This window comes from Suillus paluster, assembly GCF_016628075.1.
Source record: "Suillus paluster strain FC165 chromosome Unknown EDB91scaffold_65, whole genome shotgun sequence".
Classification (NCBI taxonomy): Eukaryota; Fungi; Basidiomycota; class Agaricomycetes; order Boletales; family Suillaceae; genus Suillus; species Suillus paluster.
This window is the reverse complement of record NW_024537625.1, coordinates 129680-150822: the sequence shown is the minus strand read 5'-3', so window position 1 is coordinate 150822 and position 21143 is coordinate 129680. Positions and strand designations below refer to the sequence as shown.

Below are 21143 nucleotides of genomic sequence, written 5' to 3'. Positions count from 1 at the left end.
AATTTCAATCCCTATATTCGGCATCTTCATCCTTGCCGCTCCATAATTGCTGACACTAGTCATGACATTGAACCATTGGGGATGGGACTAAGGATCCCGGTGCAAGGGTGAGCGCCGGTTGCATACAACGGCGACAGCTGTAAATACGGATGCCCACTCTGAGGCGAGCACCCATTTCATCCAATTTCTTTTCTGCTGCCCCGAGGCCAAGGGCCAGCTGTGTTGCTAATGATGCCCGATAGAGGTCAGGGTGCATGACTCTCAAGGCGGCAGCAATGAGCACCGCCGGTCTCTGCATTGCCTGACAAAGACCTTCCATCTCGTTTAAGAGTCGCCGAGACCTGCGGGATGAAACTTAGGAGCCTGGGATGAATGAGCATTGCCGAGGCAAGCTGTTGGGATGTGAACCAAGCTTACTGGATGGGTTTGCGAAAATCATGCTGGAGACAGGTTAATGCACCCCAGGGTGAGTCCATGCTCACTGGGCTCAGTTGGATTCATGGGTCCTCCATTTACTGCCGGTCTCTGCACCACGTGACACTTGTAGCCAGCAGGGCCGACATATTTGCAGTCGCCGCCGCCATGTCATTCTAAGATTTGTCAAAACAATCATCGGCGGTGATGGGGGCAACTGACTTGTATGTCTATATTGATAGCTCCAGGGGAGATACCAGAGGATGATGACACCAAACTTATCGCAAACAACTGTAGGCCGATCGAGGAGGATTTGACGGTCTGGCAGATATCAGGAATGGAGGTTTTCTTCACAATCGGGTTTTGTGCTGTTCTCCATCATCTGCAATGCATCTGCATACCTGGCAACATCGAAGTTTATTGTAACTAATGCCAGTATATAGCATGGATGAACATCAAATAATACACTAAGAAAAATGTACAATGTAATGAAAATAAATGTCTAGTTCTGGGGGCCCCTGCCCAATGCTGACTCGCCAAAGGCATGTGCACCTGCGCGAGAACTGCCGGTGATCTGATTGTGAGATTGACTGGCAGAGAGACTGCCAGCTCCATTCCAGCCAGAACCACCGGCAACATTGCCTACTGATGGGCCTCCCATGGCGGAAGCACCTGCAGGCAAGTTGAAGTATAAGCCCTCCATTGCTTGCATTTGGCCCATGCTGACCGGCATCATACTATGATTGCCACTGTACTGTTGGTTGGCATGATAGATTGGGCCGGGAAAGGGGGGAGATAGTGACTGGTTTTGACCAAGTACACAATGGCGAAGAGCGTTGTAGGCATCCTGAAGGACGGCGGTGGCTTGTTCTTGCTGGGCCAATTGCACCTGAGCCTGCCGGACTGTCTCATCGCGGGTCACCGACTCCTGTTGCATGACCTTCATTTGATTTTGAACTGCCTCCATGTTGGCGCGTACATCTTGCAGTGCACGGATGTCAGCATCTTGAGCAGCGAGCCAGTCGTTCAATGCATTCATGTTGGCGCGTACATCTTGCAGTGCACAGATGTCAGCATCTTGAGCGGCGAGCCGGTCATTCAATGCATTCAATGGGTCGGCAGTGGTGGTCTGCTGAGCTTGCAGTTTGACAAGTTCAGCCCGGGCACCATCGGCAGCGTGCTGGAGGCTCAGCCACTTTGAAAGCGGCGCGGCGTTGTCATTCATCACCAATGTCATTGCCCTCAAGTCATTGACCATGGCATCTCCCTCAGAATCCACTTCCATTGAATGCTGGAGGGAGGGAACAACTGACTCCCTTGGGGGGCGAGGATGACTTGGCAGGATCTGAGGAGCGACTATCGGGCGATAAAGTCACAATCGGCGGCACAGAATATATGGGTGCATGGGGTGCTGCAGCATCACCTTCCATAAGGATATCTGGAATTGTCAGCGGCATGCATACAAAGGCAGAGAATGATATTACCTTCTGTAGGGGGATGGCGGTGTGAACTCGAATGTGGCCGGCTAGGCTTACCCTTCAGCACTGGGACGGTCTCAATCTTGGAGCGGGAACACTTAAGCTTCAGCCTTGAGCACCGGGCACAGGCTTTGAGTCCGGCACTGGTGGCACCATATCCCTGACGACAAATAAAGGATCTGGAACATGGAAACTCAGCAGATGACATCCAGTAATCAATTGGGAACTACATACAATTTGATGCATTGGTCACATCGTGGCACCAACTCCGGAGCATCCATGGTCTACAGTGCCAGGTTGAGATCAACCAGAATCAGAAAACTCAGCACTTACAGTGCCGGAATCTTCCTGTAGCCCAACGGCCGGTGATGGCAATGGCACCTTCGCGACCTTTTGCTTCTTCGAGGTTGTTGCCTGTTGGGTGATAATCAACATGAACTTCATCTATTGAGCAAATAATTGGACACACCAGCAGTGGGGCGGAATTCTCAGATGATGATTCACAGTCACCAGGCAGTGCTGGTGGTCGACTGGAACTGGAGTCCCTTCTCCTCTTCTCAATGGCCAGAGTATGGCCTCGTCCCTGAACGTCTTCCACATCTTCTGGCGGCGGCACCACTTCCTTACCCTTACCCTTGTCTACTTTACCCTTCGCCAGCTTCTTCTTCAACGCCGGCTTGGGCTTTGGCCTTGATGGGCCTGGTGCTGGTGTCGACTTTGTGACCCCGGCGGTGGATGTTGATGGCACCGGCCTGGATACAAAGAGGGTGCGGGCCTTGTCTTTCAATGGATGCTGCTGGACCCAGGGATCATCGGCGGTGATGTTCTTCCACATCGGCACACTAACAAAATGTTGCCGAGTGCGGTCCAGGTGTTCTAGCATCTCCATGGCTGCTGAGAGCAGGACCGGGGGGACCACAGTGGCCGAAATGCCATGGGTTTCAAAAACATGGGACTACTAGAAATCAGTATATCACCCGGTGCTAATAGGGAAATACCCACCAAGATATCCCCCACCTGCATAGCCAACCGAAGGTGTTCGGGGTTACTGTCCTGCAACGTCACCGCACCTGCCAGTATTTGAATGACCTGAGCGGCAGCATCAATGAAAGCCTTGTTGGATGTCTCAGCAGAAGGCATGATGGGAGGAGGGATAAACTTGAAAGATGGGCGATGGGCGATGAAAGGACTGGTAATATGCCGGTAGGAAGCAATGAAATTTTAAAATGAGCGGTTCTTGGCACGGCAGGCAACTCCATGCGGCAATGTCTCAATTGAACAGAACCCATTTTGAAATCATGTGTCCAACTTCTGGCACCGACATACTTTGTTTGGGTTGCTAAATTTAAAGTTCCGCGAACTTCCAGTCCACAAAATCAGATATTTAACACTGCTGAATCCATCTGTTGTCACTTCATTTTTCATCCTTAAACTTTATTGAGAACGCCATGTCGCCACCAGTGCAACGCCAAGTCCGATTCAATATTCCAATGGATACCGATGAGGAATCTCAATACAATGGTGAATCTAGATCACCGACATCCAATGCCGCTGTGGGTAACACAGGTAAGTCTTGTCACAGTCAGCCCATCTCATCTTGCCAGACTTCAGCATTCTATTTTGGCTTTGGTGCGCCACCGCCACCGCCACTGCCACCGCCGAGGTTTAACTTCGGCATGGACATCCCCATGTCAGCGGTGGAATCCGCATCTCCCACAATGCAGCAGCCATTGAATGTGGGATTTCAACTTCCCATCCAAGTGAAAACTCCACTGCCATCCTCCACTCACCAGCCATTCAATTTGGGGTTTCAGCTCCCACCTCCCTCCACCCTGGCCCAAGCAGCACTACCTGCTGGTCCAGTCCAACAGCTGTTTAATTTGGGCTTTCAGCTCACCGCTTCCCCCACCCCGCCCCAAGCAGAACTACCTGCCGGCCCAGTCCAACAGCCATTTAACCTTGGCTTTCAACTCCCCATCCCCATAAACCAACCACCGGCAGCAGCAAATGCTGCTCCGGCATTTAACTTGGGGTTCGATCTCCCCGTCCCGGTGACCCAGACACCAGAGGAAGAATCTGCTGCCATGGTGCCGGCAGTACAAACCACAGTCCGGCATGTGGGCTATGCCACCAACAACAGATGTAAGTTCGCTTCACATATATTAATCAATTCTGACCCTCCAGCAGTGTTCCAGTTCAACTGTGAGCCTCTCTCACCCATAGGAGATTGGAATCTGGTGCTGATCCAAGCACCATCGCCGATTCACTCCGATGGCCCATCTGCTACCATGCAGCCGGCACCTGTTGCACTGCATGTGAGGCCAAAATTGGCATCTTTAGTTGGCGATGCCAAGCAAGCGGCAATCGACACTGTCAGATGCCTCCAAGGAGAGGAATGTAAGCCACATCTCCACATAGTTGTATAAAGAGTTTAACTCATCTTAACCAGTTGATCAAGTGGCAGCGATGATGGTCGGCGGGTCCTTAGGTGTCAGCGAGAGCATCCAGGACCCTAAGCCCGACGAGGTCTTGGACAGCAACCGGATTCTGATGTCGGCATTCTGCGAAAACCGAGACAGGCTGACCAGGATCTTCAAAGACATGATTAGCTTGCATCATATGGCACAGGTCCAGGATCAGGTCGCCCCAATGGTGACCGCCCTATTGGCTGAGGTGGAGAGAGCAGAGGAATTGATTTCCGACTCTGATGAGTAGACAGATACCATCTCAATTTGTTAAATGTATTCTGTACTATATCACCGGTTCACCAGTGACTCAATTTAAATGTACTATATTACCATACCCACATGGATCAGTGAAATGATCGGCGGCAGCACCTAAAATCCCATTTTAAACAAGCAGGTATATCATGCCACATGGCATCAATCCAGCAGCAACATCTCTGGATTTGATACCGGCGGTGCTCACAATGGGAGATAGTATAAGATGCTGGAGGTACTGGTATTGACAGGCATCTAGTGCATTTATGGAGCTGGCATAGGATGGTATTTCGATTGTAGCTCATATACATGATCATTATGATAGGCGGCAATGATCACTTCCTACTCCGTTTGGCCTTTGGAGCTTCAGCAACCACTGCCTTGCTCCTGGTTCTCCTAGCCGGCGTGTCACTGATAGGAGTGGTGGTACGGCGTTTTGATGCCTTGGTTGGTGGCTCATTCTCAGCGGCGGCACGGCGTTTTGATGCCTTGGCCGGCTGCTCATTCTCCACATTGGAATGAAGACCTTGCCTTGTGGTGTGTGGACCTGATTTTGCTGGTTCATGCGCTGTGTTGAGTGCAACTTCGATATTGCTGGTCACCTTTGACCTGACTGGAGGTGTTGCCTTGGCATATCCGCTGGTGGAATCATTGATTTGAGGCGCAAGGTTATCAGATGCCAAGTCATCGCCAGGGCCGTCACTGGATACCGGCGGCAGGCCTCTCTGAGTTACCTTTGGAAGGAATGATTCATCCCTGTCATTGGCAGACATTGAAGCCTCCTGATCTTCATCGGCAGATGACTGATGCTCCTCATCACCGCTTTGCTCATGGTGTGTTGAGGCACGTTTGCGCTTACTGGTGCTCTGGCCATGCTGAGTAGCTCGCCGCATTGCCTTGTGGAAAGATTTTGCATGCGTCTCCATCTCGCCGTCAGTGTCTTTCCAAGCTTTGAAACAGAAGGTTGGGCAAAGCTTCTTTTCCTGTTGGTGATGCCAGAAATACAACAGAGCGGTGGCGTCTGCTTTGTCGATCTTTGAAGGTTCCACCAACTGCACGTCGGCGGGCCAGTAGGTGTCATCAAAGAAATCTGATTGGCTCTTCACAAAGTCACCCCATGGCACCGCCGCCGCTGCTTTGTCTTTTCCCATGCACATCCCTGTTGAAATCAATACGCGGCAGCATACCGAAGGAGACTTAAACTGACTGTAGTGCCTAGTGAGGAACGACCGAATGATATGCTGTTGATCGCCGCATTTCCAGCCTGTGGTGTCGGGGAGCATTGGCCACCCATCATCGTCCTCCTCCAGTTCGAGGAGTTTTCGCAGCACACGTTTCTTGGTTGTCACCACCTGGGGGACATCTTCATCCTGGACGTCTGGATATTTGTTAATTAGAACGCCACTTCATTCTCTTGAATTGGCATCTCACCGAATTGCTTGCCGGCATATTGCCACCAGTCCGACATGAAGTTCCCTTCCCAGTCCCTTGTCTTCAAAAAGCTTTCGCCGCCGCCAAACTGCTCATTGAAGTCATGTCTTTAACAAGCTTAGATCTGGCTGACCGGCAGTAGAGTTCAAACAACACTCACACTCCTAACATTAGTTTGCCTTCCCGGTTCTGCCATGCCGACATCACGAAGATCCTTATTCCAGCCTGCTTGAACATTTCCATCGCAAAATGCTTGATCATGTCGGCGCCTTTGGTTTCGGCGACATTGGCTTGGATGTCGGGCGGTGCAGCTTCATTGTTCCACTTCTCTGCCATCATTCTCGCCTCTTCCTTCTCCTCTGCTGACAGACCGGCGAGCACAGTCTTTGTGGCCTCCGGCCACTTGGTGATCATCCCCTCACTCCCAGGAGTTTCTCCAGTCTCCTCTTGTATCTGGGCTTTGTTCTGCTCAATCAACACCTGGTGAGCTGTCCATTTCTTGCCATACTTGATGAGAGGCTTTGGAGCCTTCCGGCGACACTGGTTGTAGAGCCATTCCTTGTAGGTCTGTTGTCCAAAATAAATAGCTAGAGCATGTATATATGTACACTGGCACATACCTTTTTCCGGCTTTTGAGCATGGCTTTGTCATGAGTGGGAGCTTGGAGGCAAGCTTCCCTGTGGATGGCATTCAATACATTCTGTCTCTGTTTACCTTTCACAGTCCTCCAGTCCTCGAGGTGGGTCTTGAGGACCGCAATTTCCACCTTGATCAAGGGAAGCTTTGTCTGCTGGGGGACAATGACAGGGGATTCACTCCGAGCCATTTTGTGAGATGATTGATGGTCTGAATGGTGGGATATTGAAAATTGTAGGTTCCCATGACCCTTACTCAGATCCCTCGGTTCCTATGACATTTCATCTTATGTACATATAGCTACATGATAACTATCAACACAATGCATCAGCCTGCTATTCACATACCATTGGCTTTAGTACATGAGGGGCTCTAAAGTGCAGGAGTGGACTCCTACCAGCAATATTCATCTGGTGGAATGGAAGAAAACAGTTCAGACCAGGAAAGCAACAGGGAAATGGGTAGAGAGACCCAAGATTCGAAAAATTCAATCAGTTCTGGCCACCCCTACCAAGTCATCATCGAAGCAGTGGCCATCCGAGGATATGCTATTTCTCGGTGGAGATGATTGGGTCAGCAACCTCAACCAGCAGGATTTCATACCCCTGCCGCTACCAACATCCATGGTAAGCCCTGCCCGGCAGCCATAGGATCTCGTTCTGTCCCTCACTCAGCTTGTTTCAAGAGTCAGAATGACTATCTTCAGTAATGGGTCCCAAGGACCAATAGATATCTCAGCATACTCCTTGAGCGAGAAGCTCCTGCTGACCAGTCTTGCATCATTTGCAGGTCCAATGGTGTCTACAAATGTCACAACTGCTTCAGTGAGCCTCTATTTTGCACAAATTGTTGCAGGATGGAGCACCAGAGGCTGCCCTTCCATCGGATCAGTCAATGGACCGGTAGTTTCTTCGAGGACTGTTGCCTGGTGAAGACTGGTCTAGTGATTTCACTCGGGCACAGCGGAAATCCTTGCCCATGCCAAGACTATGGGGTTGATGATGCTGGTGATGAAGGATTTTTTGCTGCTGCCGACACCGACACCAACACTGACACCAACACTGACACCAACACCAACACCGAGCATGCAACAACACCAACCGCCAATGCGTCAAAGAACAATCATGATCTGCCTACTGGAGTGCCATTCATAAAGAATGACAAGACCATGACGACAATAGTGGACAAGTCTGGAGTACACACTCACATCATCAAGTATTGCATGTGTGCCGATGCTCCAAGCGCCGACCTACAGCTGTTTCAATTGGGCTTGTTTCCTGCATCCTTTACCCAACCAAAGACCGCTTTCACTTTTGATGTATTGGACGACTTCTTACTGGATAATTTGGAGTGTGGCATGTCAGTGATGAATTATTACAGTAAGTTGAGGAGGATGACAACCAATGTTTTTCCACATTTGGTGCCGGTGAGAGCATTCATCCATCAGCAGCCTTGTAAAGTTAACAATTCAGCAGGACCGCTACTGGGAGCTCATGAGGGTGGCCAGGCAGTGGCGGCAACTGAAGCTGTTGAAATGGAACGGCTTTGGCCACAAGGAAAAAGACGTTGAACCCAGCGATCTCGCTCTCTTCTGCCCAGCATGTCCCCAGCCGGGAATTAATGTGACATTGCCGACTGAAGAAGGTGCGGCGGAGATCAACAGAGAATCAGATCTGGAGATGCTGAGTTGGCTCTATTCAAGATCACTGGTCATGGATGGCAACTTCAAAGCAGAGCATATGCATGCGGCGAATCCCATTGATGAAGTCCCCCTCATGGATGGACACGGTTTCATGGTTGGTGATGGCAAATACAAGGCGCATCTGGCACTGGCAAAGGATGCCATTCAACGGTCCAAGTGCAACAATCACCGCGCAGTGAATCAAGCTAATGCATCCCGTCACAGACTGGAGGCAACCGGCATCGGTGGATGTGCCTGTGCAAGGCATGGCTGCTTCGTCCCGCATGCAATGGTGGATTTTCAGAAGGGAGAAAGGTACACAATTAGTGTATCTATGGCTTGAGAGCCTCGCTGATGCTCACCAGGCAGATAAACATGGACTATGCTTTGTGCGAGGCATTGAAACACAATGCCGGCGGCATCCGGTGCACACTGACATTTTATGATGTTAATTGCCAGTATAATAAGTATCTAAAGGATCGGGTAGCTGACAGCCCCTATTTGCGAATTCAAGAGCAGATGGAGATAATCCCGGGGATAGGTCTATGGCATGTTCATGGCCACCAAGACAGCTGCTATGTTCGCTATGCTTCTAACTTTATTGCCAGCACCGCCAGAATTGACAGCGAGATCATGGAGACCCTTTGGGCGCCGTTGAACATAATCTCTCCTTCGGCATGGGGGATGGGGACCCCTCACCGCAAGGAGTGCCTGGATTACCAAATGAATGATTGCAATTTCATGAAAATGATCAGGATGAGTGGGTGCCCCCTTGGTCCTCAATCAATTTGCTCACCGGATCATGCAGGCAAGGCCCTTTGCCAAAAATTCAGGCAAGCTGTGAAAGGGCTCGCCGACAGTAGGGAAGCCTTTGAAAAGCTGGATCAGAGTGCCGACGAAAACAATGTCAGGGACTGGGGGGAACAGGAGAGGCTGGAACAGGAACGGCGTAGCACTGATCCAAAGGCAATGGACATTTATGAAGTCCAACTGCAGAAAGGTATGAGCCGATGATATCGCCGAAATCAAGGCTGATGGCAAGATAGCTCCGACCAGGAAAGAACAGGAATTGAGGTTGCTGGAGGAAAATGGCCAGCAACCTGCTCCTGCCCGCCGGAGGGGAGTGGCGACATGGCTGGCAGAAGGGCTTTCCATTGAGGAGGCACAGGTGACTCTCCACATGGACATTAGGAGGCTAGGGCAGCATCTGACAGAGAACCAACAACTGGAGATTGGGCAGCATCATGAGAGACTGCAAGGAGACATTGACCATTGGTTGGCGACGGGTTTGGCGATGCCGACCTCCACATGATGGAGCACGAGCTGCTGATCCTTCAAGAAGACTCAGATGATGAAACAGCTGATGAATTCAGACTGTTTGAGCCAGAAAAGGTTGTAATACCATTGCCGTCCAATTTGGGCCAGGGGAGATGCGCCGAGCTCGGCACTGCAGATATGATCCATCAAGAACATGTCCTCCGCGAAGGACAGGCCAATGACGCCTTGCACAACATCAGAGTGCACTTGGCAGACAAGGTGGTCATCTTCCGAAAGACAGTCAGAACGGCAAAGTCGCAAGCAAAGTCCACCAGAGCTTGGGCCCAGATCCATGCAGTGGACCGGGCGGTAAGCATCAATGCAAGCATCTATTCCAAGTGCTGGTCTCAACTCGGCAAACTCGGCGCCGCCAACATTTTGCTGAACAGATACCGGCCATTGCTTAAAGAACATCTCCAGGTCAGCACCGCCGTTGCTGATCCCAATGCCAGAGGCCAGAGAAACTCCATGTTGGCTTGGTTCTGGTCTATGGATGTGGAGGGAGACTCTGATAGCAGCGATTGGTTGAATGAATGTGAGGTCTTCACATGTCCTTCGCCGGGCGCCGCTGATTGTGCCAACAATCTTCAGTTTACCGGGTGCATTGGCTCCGTGCCAAGGCTCTAAGAGACAGGTGGGAGGAGGAAATGCTACTTGTGCAGCATGAAATGAATTGGACATGCAACTTCTTCTTGCACAAAGCCGAGCAATGGATCCTTCTGGCTACCATCTCAAAAGCCACCAACAAGGTGGGACACCTTGCCTATGCGGCACGGTAGTGCAAAATGTATTAGCGCCTGTATGAGGATTCCCGGGATGCATTTGAAGTTGCAAAGGCAGCCCGGAACCCAATGCATATTATGCCGGCGGTCTTATAGTAGACTTCAGATTGATGCGTATCATGCCGGCAGTTCTATAGTAGACTTCAGATTGATACCGCTGACATCCATGTAGCAATAAATGATCAAATTCAAGTGGTTGCCGCTGGCATCAATCAATGGTTGGACACTGACTTTCTATAGTGTAGTCTAATGATCCTAGGGCTAATCTTGTATGTAAAGTTATTGTAGGTAATTTAATCTTGTTCCGCTTTCAAATATTTCACTAGGAGTTCAGTGGCTGCGATGGTGTCGCGTACATCTTCACCCAATGCGGTCTCCATTCTCATCAAGGAGGCAGCTACAAGCCTTGCCTCCACTACCTTGTTCTCCAACATCGTGATGATGTGTGCCCTTCCTTGTGTGACCCCAGCTTGAATGGTGGCCAATTGCTGTGCCACCGGCATTGATCTTGCCTGCACCAATGTCGCCGGGGTTATCAACATGCGGCCTTCTGGCTAGATTGCACTGTAAGGCGGCAGCATAGTTGAAATGAGGATGACTTACCAATTGCTCAAAGTGGTCTGCAACCATCTGCACGACTTGCTTCCAACCAGGGTACCGGGACGTGAAAGTCCTGTAGTCTACCGCATCGAAAGCGGTGTTCCACCAGTCCATGGGATATGTGTTGACAACCCAACCTGTGACCCAGGCGCCGGAGGGCTCCACTGGCAACTTCATAAAGTTGTCATAGAGCTCTCGGTAGGTCAGGAGCTCCATTGAGCTCATGCCAAGGATCCCGATGAACCATCGGAGGTTGCAGGACAAGGGAGGGCAGATGCTCAAGCCTTCGCAATAAGTGACCCAAGGCAAGAAAAAAACCTGACTGGCAATTGATAAACTTAGATGGATAAAACAAGAATTTGAAGACTTACCTCGCCCTCCCACATGAGGTACTTGCTAATAATTAGGACTGTCGCTGATGACAGCGTGGTGTTCTCCAGGGATCGGCGTATAGCCAGCAAGCGGGACCTGGCGAACTCAAATATGTTTGCCATGTCGGCGAGATCGAAAGTGGGATGCTCGCCGGTGCTACTGTCGCCGGTTGAAGAGTCGCCGGTTGGACTTAAGCGCTCGGTGGCACCGGTGATGTTGGACATGATTGGATATTTGGAATATGATGATTGGCGAATGGGAATTTATATTGTTTGCTGTAATCGGAACATACCGAAGTGAATTGCAGATCATGCCGAAATTGTGATTTGCAGATTTCCATTGTCCATTAGCCTGATATGGAAATTTATTGGATGTGTGACATAATCAGCCGCCACATTAGTTCACGTTGGACTTGTATTTCTTCATCATCGCAGTTCATCGCCGCCCCTCATCTTAACACCATTACCACCATTACCACCATGACCGCTGTAGTTGACTGGGCCGCTAACAAAGCCAATGCTGGTTTCCTCAATGCAGCCAACAAGGTTGAACATCTTCTGGGGCAGGCTCTCCAATTGAAGCCTGCCAATCCCAAACACATCGCAATTGCGATGGAGATGGCCGCATCTCTTGTAAGTCTTGTTACTTTTAAGTTTCAAATTCTCTAATCTTCGTAGAGTTTTACCTTCAGCAGCTACGCCTATTCGGCAACCTCTGTGCCACCCATGGTGCTCTCTACCGCTGCAGAGATTCATGAGCACCTGGATGACTCCTCCTGCAATGTTGTCAGTGCCCCGGTCTGGTCCAATATTTGCCCAGACGATCTGCGGAGCCAGCATAGCCCGCTTTACCCCCTCACTCTTGCCTATGGCAAACCCTCACCACCCACCAATCCTCCTGTTGCCGGTCCATCTGGATCCAACACCGCAGTCGCCCAGGATGCCAATGTCCTTGCAGGCAAGGGCAAGGGCAAGGCAAGAGAAGATCCTGAGGCCGAACCAACAGAACAGCGCAGCCGCGGTATGGAACGCAAGCGACTCCGGTGCATGAGCGCCGCCTGCAGTCAGAGTCGCGCGCCGAAGGCAAAACGGCCACATGCCACCTCCAAGGCCATGATCACCAGCGAGGACGAATGGGAGTTGGACATGGCCGACATTCCCCAACAGCAACTGGTGCCAGAGGCCAGGAAGAAGGTAAGTATTCCTTGTTGACTTTGTATATGTGATTTAACCTCCCCGGCAGGCATCCTTGCCCACTAGACTTCCTCCCACCCTCAAGAAGACCCGGTCGCAAAGCAAGTCGTTCACCATCACCAGCGACAATGAGGAGGATGCCGAGCCGACACCCAAACCTCCACCAAAGAAGAAGAAGATGTATGTGGAGATTGACAATGAGGAGATGACGACGAACGTTGGCCCGGCGCCAAAGATGGGCACACCATATGTTCAGGTTCCAGTAAGTGTTTCCTCCCATCTGGCATTCACCTTCTAATGATATGAAATGTAGCCCGCACCATCGGCTATTGCCGATCCCAACACATGGTTGCCAGGTTGCGGCCCCTGCGTCCACCAAGGGCTTATATGCCTCCAAGGCTACAACAACTCCGGTGCAGCGCTGACTGTGTGTGAAGCCTGCCACCGCCTCAAGCATAAGTGTGGTGGTAATGGTTCCGCCATTCCTACCACCAAAGCGAAGAAACCGGTGGCGACCACAACTCGGCAGGGGTGTTCAAAATCTCGCTGCCGAGCATCACCGGTGCATGTCTCTCCAGAGACAGGTGAGTACTCAGTTTTATTTTTATTTTTATCTAACACTAGATGATTCAGCCACTCCAGCAGCAGCATCTACATCTGGTGCACCTGCACCGGTTGTTGCTACCACCGCCGCTCCCACTCCCACTTCCACTCCCATTCCCATTCCTACTCCCACTCCCACCACCACTCCCATCACCGCTCCTGCCACTGCTGCTGCCCCCACCGCCGCCTCCACTCCTGATGGGCCAGCAGATGCATCTGTTGTTGCCCTGAAGGAGCAAATCGAGGTGTTACAATCCACCGTCACCTCATTGGAGGCAAAGGCCAGCATCGGGGAGAAGCGTCTCCTGGAAGCCAATCAGAGATTGGCCGACCAGGAGGCGACTTCAAAACTCCTCGCCGAGCAATTCGAAGAACTTCGCCGGCAGTTGCTCCCTCCCCCAGTCCCTGCATCTCCTGTTGCAGCGTGCCTGCCGGTTATTATCGGCAACCTCAGCGGCAACAACAAGAATATTGGCGCGGCAGAAGATGGAGCTGAGCCCGCGTCTGGAGCTATTGCCGAGGCTGAAGAAGTAGCTGAGTCCGCATCCGGTGTTGTTGCTGGCCTTAGCGGCAACAACATGGATGTTGAAGAGGATCTGGCTGAGTCTGCCTCCACATCTGGCGGCAACAACATGGATGTTGCAGAGGCTCCAGCCAAGTCTGCCCCCGCATCTGGTATCAATGCCGGCCTCAGCAGCAACACCAATGATGTTGCAGAGGCTGAGTCTGCATCTATTGCATCTTCCGCTCAGGAGTGAAATGTGTATTGGACATACTTTGTATTACTTTACTTTGAATTGGACTCTGTACTATAGATACATGGCTGCAATAAGCCTGTTACATATGACCCTTATGATAATGACCCTTTATGACAATGACTTTTCTTCTTCCCCCTACATGTGTATGCCGGTCAGAAATCCGGTCCTCAATGAATACTTTTGCCTGATTGCATTTGCTGCCGCTGGCATTGAATGATAATATGGACAGCTTTACCAGTGAAGGGCCCTCGCACCGGTAACCAGCTCACTAGTGGAATAGATATAGGTACCGGCGAGAGCCAGATACTTCTGCCAGGGAGATGTATGTACTGCCGGTGCTTGTTCTAACTGCAGTATTGCCCATGGTGTCGCCGGTGACAGTGGTGTTGCCAGCAACCGAACATTGCGCCGGTGAGATACTGGTGGAATGGGAATGGAGGTGTTGGCGAGACATGACACGTCTGGTTATGTATCAACTCGTCACATCAGCAACTTCAACATCGGCAACATGTAGACCCAGAATGCCTGAAGTGCCAGTGTCGCCGAGATGCAAAGCAGCATTTGGCATGGCTGAATGTATACTTGCCTGATGGGCCTAATGTTATGGCACCACCATTCATTCCTCAATTGTCGGTGGTCAATCCCCATATGCATTCCATCACTGGTAACACCCGCCAATTTTACTGGACCCTCGCCAACAATCATTCCCAATATATATTTGCCGATCCACCAGCCGATGCAGATAGATCATTGCCGGTAATCATTCCCGATATTTATTCGTGTATCCTACTTCCCAGCACACACTCACCGATGTTATTGGACCATTGCCATATATCATACATTCCCTGATATGTCTCCTAGGATTTCCTCGCCAGAGCTAATGGGCCACATTCCAAATGCCCATTTATCACTGACCCCATTTCCCAGCATACTGCCACCGATACATATCGATCCAGCCGATGCAAATAGACCATCGCTGGCAATCATTCCCAATGGTAATGGACCATTTGCCAGACCTCATACCTGACATCCATTCCCCGATACTACTTTCCAGGATCCCCTCGCCGAAGCTAATGGGCCACATTCCAAATGCCCATTTTTTTCACCAACCCCATTTCCCGGCGTGCTGCCGCCGATACTTATGGACCATGGGCCCACCCGACAGTCGTGAGGACTCAATTATGTAGGCCCACCCCTCAATACACATACATTAATTCTGATACCCATGGGCCCACTCCAAAGCATCGAGCACATTCTACTATGGGCCCAGCCCTAACAGTCGGCGGTACTTATGGACCGTGGGCCCACCCGAGGGTGATGAGGACTCAATATTGTAGGCCCACCCCTCAATACACATCTATTAATTCTGACACCCATGGGCCCACTCCAAAGCATCGAGCCCATTCTACTGTGGGCCCACCCCTAACGGTCGGTAACAATGCAACCGCGGGCCCACCCATCAACATCAGACGACAATCTAATGTGGGCCCATGGTGGGCTGGCCCTACACCTATGGAGAAATGTCAACTTGGGCTGGCCGAGTCTATAGGGTCAAGTCACTGAAGGGGCTCTCATTGGACAACATCCGCCGCATCGTAAATCAACAATGTATAGAGCTAGGTGAGCCGCCAGATCCAAAAGTAGAACCAAGCTCAACACCAGACAAGATACTAGAGCCAGTTGACACCACCAAAGTGAAATGGCAGATCTGCCAAAACTTTAACAAAGTCAACAAAGTATCCAATGTGGCACCCACACCACAATGAGATATTAACATGAAGCAGCAACAATTAGCAGGGCATGAGTATATTTGTGTCCTTGACTTTGCAGCAGGATTATACGCCATCCCAGTAGAAGAGGAAAGCCAACCCTACCTCTGCTTCTACACAGAATGCCATGGGTATGAAGCATATTGTCACATGCCAATGGGAGTGCAAGGTGCACCATCGTGCTTTAGTGACCTCACAGCCCAAGCACTACACAACATCATGCTCAAACTACTCCTCAAATTATATGTGGATGATGGGTCAATGGCAGGTGATGATTTTATGGAGTTGCTGGGACAACTACGCATATTCTTTGAACACTGTCATGAGCTTGGCCTATCAATATCACCATCAAAGACTATGCTTTTTTCACAGAGCTCATCTTTGGTGGATCACATGTAGGACACAATGGCATTAAACCGGACATAGTGAAGTTGGCAGCAGTAGCTGAGTGGCCAGTCCTGAAAAATCTATTGGAATTGATGCACTTCTTAGGTCTAACAGGGTACTTTTGGACTCTCATCGAGGACTATGCTAGAATTGCAGCTCCTCTTACAGATCTACTTCAGAACCTGGATTTACCACCAATGAACATCAAAGGAATGAAACAAAGTACCAGCAGTTTCTGAGAGAGTGCAATCTTACACAATTTTGGGAGCAACACCATATGCGAGCATTCCTAAGACTCAAGCAAATACTCATCTCAGAACCCATCCTCAAGGCACCAAAATTTGATGGAACTCCATTCATAGTCACCAGTGATGAATGTAAAGATGGATTTGGCGCTGTTCTGTCACAATGCTTCACAACGCAACTTCCCTTGGGTGACACAGTGACCAAAACACACGCAGTCAGATTTGCTTCAAAGCACACTTCACCAGCAGAGGAGAGATATAAACCTTACTTACTGGAATTCACAGCACTCAAATTTGCATTCAACCACTTTGGTGGGACAATCTGGGGATTTCCGGTAGAGGTCAAGACAGATTGCATCACTCTTCATGATATGTTGTCAGATGACAAGGCATCTCTTGTACATGCAAGATGGAGAGATGGCATTTTAGCATACCAACTCACCACTGTATGACATCAAGTGGGCACTACAAACACAGCAGCCAATGCACTAAGCCATCATATGTCAGGATGCCCATGGGAGGATGGAGATGGCAGTGCATGGTCCATCAACAAGGATTGGGAGTTGGCACACAGCTTGGTGAATGATTTACTACATGTTGATATCACTGATACATCAGTCACAGAACTCAAAACTCAGTTTGCAAACAAACCATTGTTCACAGAAGTAATTGAAGCCATGTGCAACTTGGATGGCACCAAGTCAGAGTGAGACTGCAGATGGGCATGTCATCAGGCATTAGGATATAGCATCAAGGATGGACACCTTTGGCACATCACAGACGGAAAATCCATTAGAGCATGCCCACACTTAGAGTGCATATCCCAAGAAGAAGCAGTAGAGATAGCCAAGCAAGACAATAACATGCTCATGCCAAAGATTATGTTGAAACAGGTGATGGAGCTGGACTATATGCCAGCAGTGTTGCAGCCAACAGCCCTGGTGCCTCAGCAGGGGAAAGGACAAAAAAAGGTCTGTCTGATAATTTTCTTACTTTAGCTTTAGTGAGTCTTCCCTTTGTACTAGGTGAACAGGAAGGGTGTGGTCACAGCTGATTCTGCCTGCTGGTGAACTACCTGCCTGGTGAGTCAATGTGGCCCAGGCTGGGCAAAGTTCGCGTGCATGGATTTGAATTGTTGTTATTTTTCTGATCACAAAGCTATCAGGGCAATGCCAACCTCCCAGTTGCAGAGGTAAGTTTCCCTCCTGAACAACATGAGACTGGATGATCAGACTTTATAAATCATTCCACGGGCAAAAAAAGTCGAATCCAATTATAAAACGCTTTGAAGCCACTACACTGAAAGTACACTAGTTTCACTACGAAATAGTACTGCCAATCGACGCCTCAAGAAACTTCCTTCTCGTCCTCGCCAAATCATGATAACATCATTGATGCGAGTTCATTGCTTCCTGGCTGAACCTCCAATCGAGTCACTTTCTAAGTCTTGTGTGCCTTCTGTCGACTCGAGTGTAGAGAACCTTCGTCCGCGTTGGGGAAGAAACTGCCGGGTGGCTTCGTCTTCCTCGTCTTCGTGAACAGCGTGAGACTCGGGATTAGTGGATGTATCAGTCTCCTCCGGGTGACTGTCTAAATGTTTCTCGGGGATCTGCGCCACAACCCCATCAACAAAGATCTGAAAAAAAGAAAACAGGCTGGAGACGTACTGGTAGTCGGATAATATACGCCACCAATGTACAGCACGTAGCAAGTGTGAACACGGCGCGGAGACTTATGGCGTATGAATCTCTTGCTGCGCGTTGCAAGTCCGGTGGCAACTTGCTCACGAGGGTGATAGAATGCCTGATCTGGCTCACAATCTAGATGCGGACAATGTAGTATCGAGATGGACTGCTTGAAGGGTGGCGTTTTACCTCTGCTGCGCCATCACCGTGTATCCTTGATCGAAGCTCGTGGTCAAGTTTGAACTGAAATAGCGCAGATGAGATCGCAACGCCCGCTACTTGTCCTGTGCCCGAGTGGTCAACATTGACGACAAGGAGCGGTAAGAACAACTCACCCAAGCCTCGGAAAAGATTTGCGAAACCAGTGCCAACGGCCATCGAACTCTCTAGGATATTTTGCACCGTTAAAAACTTCAGCATAGAAGCCATGATAACGCACCTGGGATATGTGCGAGTAGTGCAACTGATTATTTGTACGCAACACGATTAGCCATCTCAAGCACAATTGACCATTGACATCCGACGCACTGAGATTCGTCTGTACAACGATGGCATCGCCAAACCCGAGTGGAATCTGATAAGGAGTTGTGATCCACACATCAGTCGAAGAATGCAAAGCATCACTCACAATGCTCAGCCACTGTTGCAGTGGCCCGGAGTCCTCCCGCATCAAAGTGATGAGAATCATCCCGATGAATGGGAATAAACCGAAGATAAGGTTGATAAGTCTGTACTTCCCGGTGCGGTGGATCATCCATCTGGCTTTGATGTGAGTCAAAAGCGCCACGACGACGACGAATCCACCTACCCGGCGAACAAGGCACCGATGGACATACATATACTGTTCGGAAACAGATGCAGGCCTAACTACAATTAACGTTATTTATGAAATAATTTGACGGCGACATACCCGCCGTGGATGCGCTTGTGAGAGCCACTGTCTGGAACCACATCGGAAAGAAATACATCACGGAGAAGCTGGCCAATGACACAAGGACGTTGCTGGCTCCAACAAGAGCAGGGACCTTCTGTTTCAAGAGGGATGGCGCCATCATAGGCTCGGGCGCGACTAACAACTCTACCAAAATAAAAATTATGAAGAAAATGCCAGCGAGAGCCAGCGGCGCGTATACCCATCGGTTCGACCACTGGTCGAGGGTCAACCAATTAGATGCTTCACTTGAATAATCACTCACCGGGAGATCCTCGTTGTATTTCGTACTCAAGAACAACAAACATGATCCGACCTGAAAGGAGTCAAGAACATTCTGCAAATGAGAATATTGACTTACAGAGACTAAAAGAGCAAAGCTACCACCGTAATCGATTCTCTTCAGAACCTCTTTGGTGCTTCTGCTTTTACCCTAACAATCATGAGTAGGTGATAAGTTTAAGATCCTTCCAAGTGCTTACGGGAGTGACATATCGCAAGTTGTAGGTCGTAAGAGCGAACGACATTACCCAAAAGGGCATTTGAATCAAGAACGCCCATCTCCAACCAAACCTGGAATGCATGGTAGATAGGAAAAGATAAGGCGCGGGCGCTTACCGGTCGCTGATGAGACCCCCTAGAGGCCCTCCTAGACCCATGCCAAGCTAAACACAATAAGTTTACAGGTTCAAAAAGTTGTGGAACCTGACGTACGCCATTGAACATACTTGCTGCCCCTTGCGCAAGCCCTCTCGACTATACGTATTCTTGAGAAAACGATAACGGCGAGGGTGGACAGAACAGAACATACCCGCAGGGAATACATGTCACTCGTAGCGATCCTGAAGTTGTCATAGTGGAATTTAGCAATAAATTGGATGGTTTGTCTGACAACGGGTCTCACGTGCAGGTCGTTATGATACCACCACCTCCCATGCCAGATAGCTGCAAGAACACGTCACAAAGAGTGAAACGGAAACGATGGATGAACGTACAAACCGTGCCACAACCAACATCTCCATGCTCGTGGAGAATCCACACAAAAGGGTCCCCAGCGCTGCAATACAAACAGCCAACTGATTTGCACCTCGTCTCCCCATGATGTTGCATAACCGTCCGTACAAAGGTGTAAAAGTGCAGGTAGCAAGCATGTATCTAAGAGGGAACGTAAAACGGAATTTTTGGCCAAAGGGAAACGTATTTACGATGTCCCAAGCCAGCTAGCTTCATTTGACCTGTTAAAGTCGGAGGAAATGGATGCTAGCACTGTGCCAGAACTGTCAAATCAGCATTCGGCAAAAATTCAACAGTCGTACAAGTCGCGACTAGGGTCACTGGAAACGATTCCGGGCGTTTTGGTAAGAATTGGGACACCAGACGAGAAAACAGAAACGTACTGTTCAAAGACTAACAACGAGTCAGAACATCCAGAAGAACTGTTACATGCAAAGCTCACCGAAAGGAAATTTGCAGACCACAGACCAACCAAGATTCCGAAGCGCGTCGAGCTTGAAATGTCTCGAGGGCCGGGAGGGCTATGTTGCGTTGAATGTCCTTTCCCTCCATCCACAAGCAGCGGATCTCTTTCCGTTGCCATTTCGTGTGTGCACTTGGAGTCAGAAGTCAGAAATTAGAATGCCACGTAGTAAATTAACCAGTGTTGGTAGTATATAACACTACACTGGCGCCAGGCCCGGATCCTTGCCATCCGAACTCGCTTCCGAGCCCGATTCAACTGGGCCGCCACCGTTCGGCCCCAAGACAACGCAAAAACTACAAGGTCCGAGCTACAGTAGGCAAGTACTTCCAATGAAGGATGTCGTTCCTTCTTTCAAGTTCTTTGTTGGTACGAGCAGCGTAATGTAGGGACGTAAAATAATCAAAAGACCTCGAAAACCCATTAATAACGATAATATTTGATCACAGTACTTACTCCCACCTTGTCCTTCATCATCGTTCCCCCTCCTGCTTCAATAATCCAACCAACAGTATTCCACAATCACCACCCAGCCCATATAATACATCGAGCATGAAGATTACTTGTTAAATCGATCGAGTTGCATGGTACAGAATCAAACCACAACAGTGGAAATATAGTCTCCCCTAATAAGCAGACTTACATTACCCATTGAAGTTCTGC

The 21143-nt window shown here is 49.8% G+C and overlaps 7 protein-coding genes across 7 annotated transcripts; 3 read left to right on the top strand and 4 right to left on the bottom strand.

Moving 5' to 3' along the window:
* Positions 1 to 916: 916 nt before the first annotated feature.
* On the bottom strand, positions 917 to 3032 carry EDB91DRAFT_1252289 (uncharacterized protein; the record flags this gene model as incomplete). Its single annotated transcript, XM_041323493.1, has 7 exons — positions 917 to 1770; positions 1838 to 1852; positions 1899 to 2071; positions 2127 to 2176; positions 2226 to 2306; positions 2362 to 2847; positions 2895 to 3032. The coding sequence occupies 7 exons, from the start codon at positions 3030 to 3032 to the stop codon at positions 917 to 919; spliced, it is 1797 nt and encodes a 598-aa protein (XP_041173422.1).
* Positions 3033 to 3340: 308 nt separating this feature from the next.
* Positions 3341 to 4607, top strand: EDB91DRAFT_1252288 (uncharacterized protein; the record flags this gene model as incomplete). Its single annotated transcript, XM_041323492.1, has 4 exons — positions 3341 to 3458; positions 3504 to 4034; positions 4080 to 4289; positions 4342 to 4607. 4 exons carry the CDS (start codon positions 3341 to 3343, stop codon positions 4605 to 4607), a joined length of 1125 nt encoding a protein of 374 aa, XP_041173421.1.
* A 340-nt stretch (positions 4608 to 4947) lies between these two features.
* EDB91DRAFT_1252287 (uncharacterized protein) lies at positions 4948 to 6870 on the bottom strand (the record flags this gene model as incomplete). Its single annotated transcript, XM_041323491.1, has 5 exons — positions 4948 to 5771; positions 5820 to 5990; positions 6044 to 6150; positions 6204 to 6610; positions 6664 to 6870. 5 exons carry the CDS (start codon positions 6868 to 6870, stop codon positions 4948 to 4950), a joined length of 1716 nt encoding a protein of 571 aa, XP_041173420.1.
* Positions 6871 to 7042: 172 nt separating this feature from the next.
* Positions 7043 to 10457, top strand: EDB91DRAFT_1238979 (uncharacterized protein; the record flags this gene model as incomplete). The annotated part of the gene is made up of 10 exons (XM_041321788.1): positions 7043 to 7306; positions 7366 to 7385; positions 7410 to 7674; positions 7765 to 8106; positions 8156 to 8676; positions 8727 to 9121; positions 9170 to 9361; positions 9408 to 9647; positions 9704 to 10213; positions 10270 to 10457. The coding sequence occupies 10 exons, from the start codon at positions 7043 to 7045 to the stop codon at positions 10455 to 10457; spliced, it is 2937 nt and encodes a 978-aa protein (XP_041173419.1).
* A 296-nt stretch (positions 10458 to 10753) lies between these two features.
* EDB91DRAFT_1252285 (uncharacterized protein) lies at positions 10754 to 11656 on the bottom strand (the record flags this gene model as incomplete). Its single annotated transcript, XM_041323490.1, has 3 exons — positions 10754 to 11014; positions 11064 to 11378; positions 11432 to 11656. 3 exons carry the CDS (start codon positions 11654 to 11656, stop codon positions 10754 to 10756), a joined length of 801 nt encoding a protein of 266 aa, XP_041173418.1.
* Positions 11657 to 11911: 255 nt separating this feature from the next.
* Positions 11912 to 13986, top strand: EDB91DRAFT_1085158 (uncharacterized protein; the record flags this gene model as incomplete). Its single annotated transcript, XM_041315853.1, has 5 exons — positions 11912 to 12064; positions 12110 to 12625; positions 12675 to 12887; positions 12939 to 13209; positions 13259 to 13986. 5 exons carry the CDS (start codon positions 11912 to 11914, stop codon positions 13984 to 13986), a joined length of 1881 nt encoding a protein of 626 aa, XP_041173417.1.
* A 3648-nt stretch (positions 13987 to 17634) lies between these two features.
* EDB91DRAFT_1227253 (major facilitator superfamily domain-containing protein) lies at positions 17635 to 20600 on the bottom strand (the record flags this gene model as incomplete). The annotated part of the gene is made up of 19 exons (XM_041320999.1): positions 17635 to 17996; positions 18055 to 18207; positions 18262 to 18356; positions 18408 to 18458; positions 18512 to 18535; positions 18601 to 18646; positions 18701 to 18830; positions 18881 to 18935; positions 18983 to 19220; positions 19269 to 19319; positions 19365 to 19436; positions 19486 to 19576; positions 19622 to 19668; positions 19718 to 19759; positions 19815 to 19845; positions 19908 to 19948; positions 19999 to 20158; positions 20209 to 20269; positions 20429 to 20600. 19 exons carry the CDS (start codon positions 20598 to 20600, stop codon positions 17790 to 17792), a joined length of 1767 nt encoding a protein of 588 aa, XP_041173416.1. The 3' UTR covers positions 17635 to 17789.
* Between the last annotated feature and the right edge of the window lie 543 nt (positions 20601 to 21143).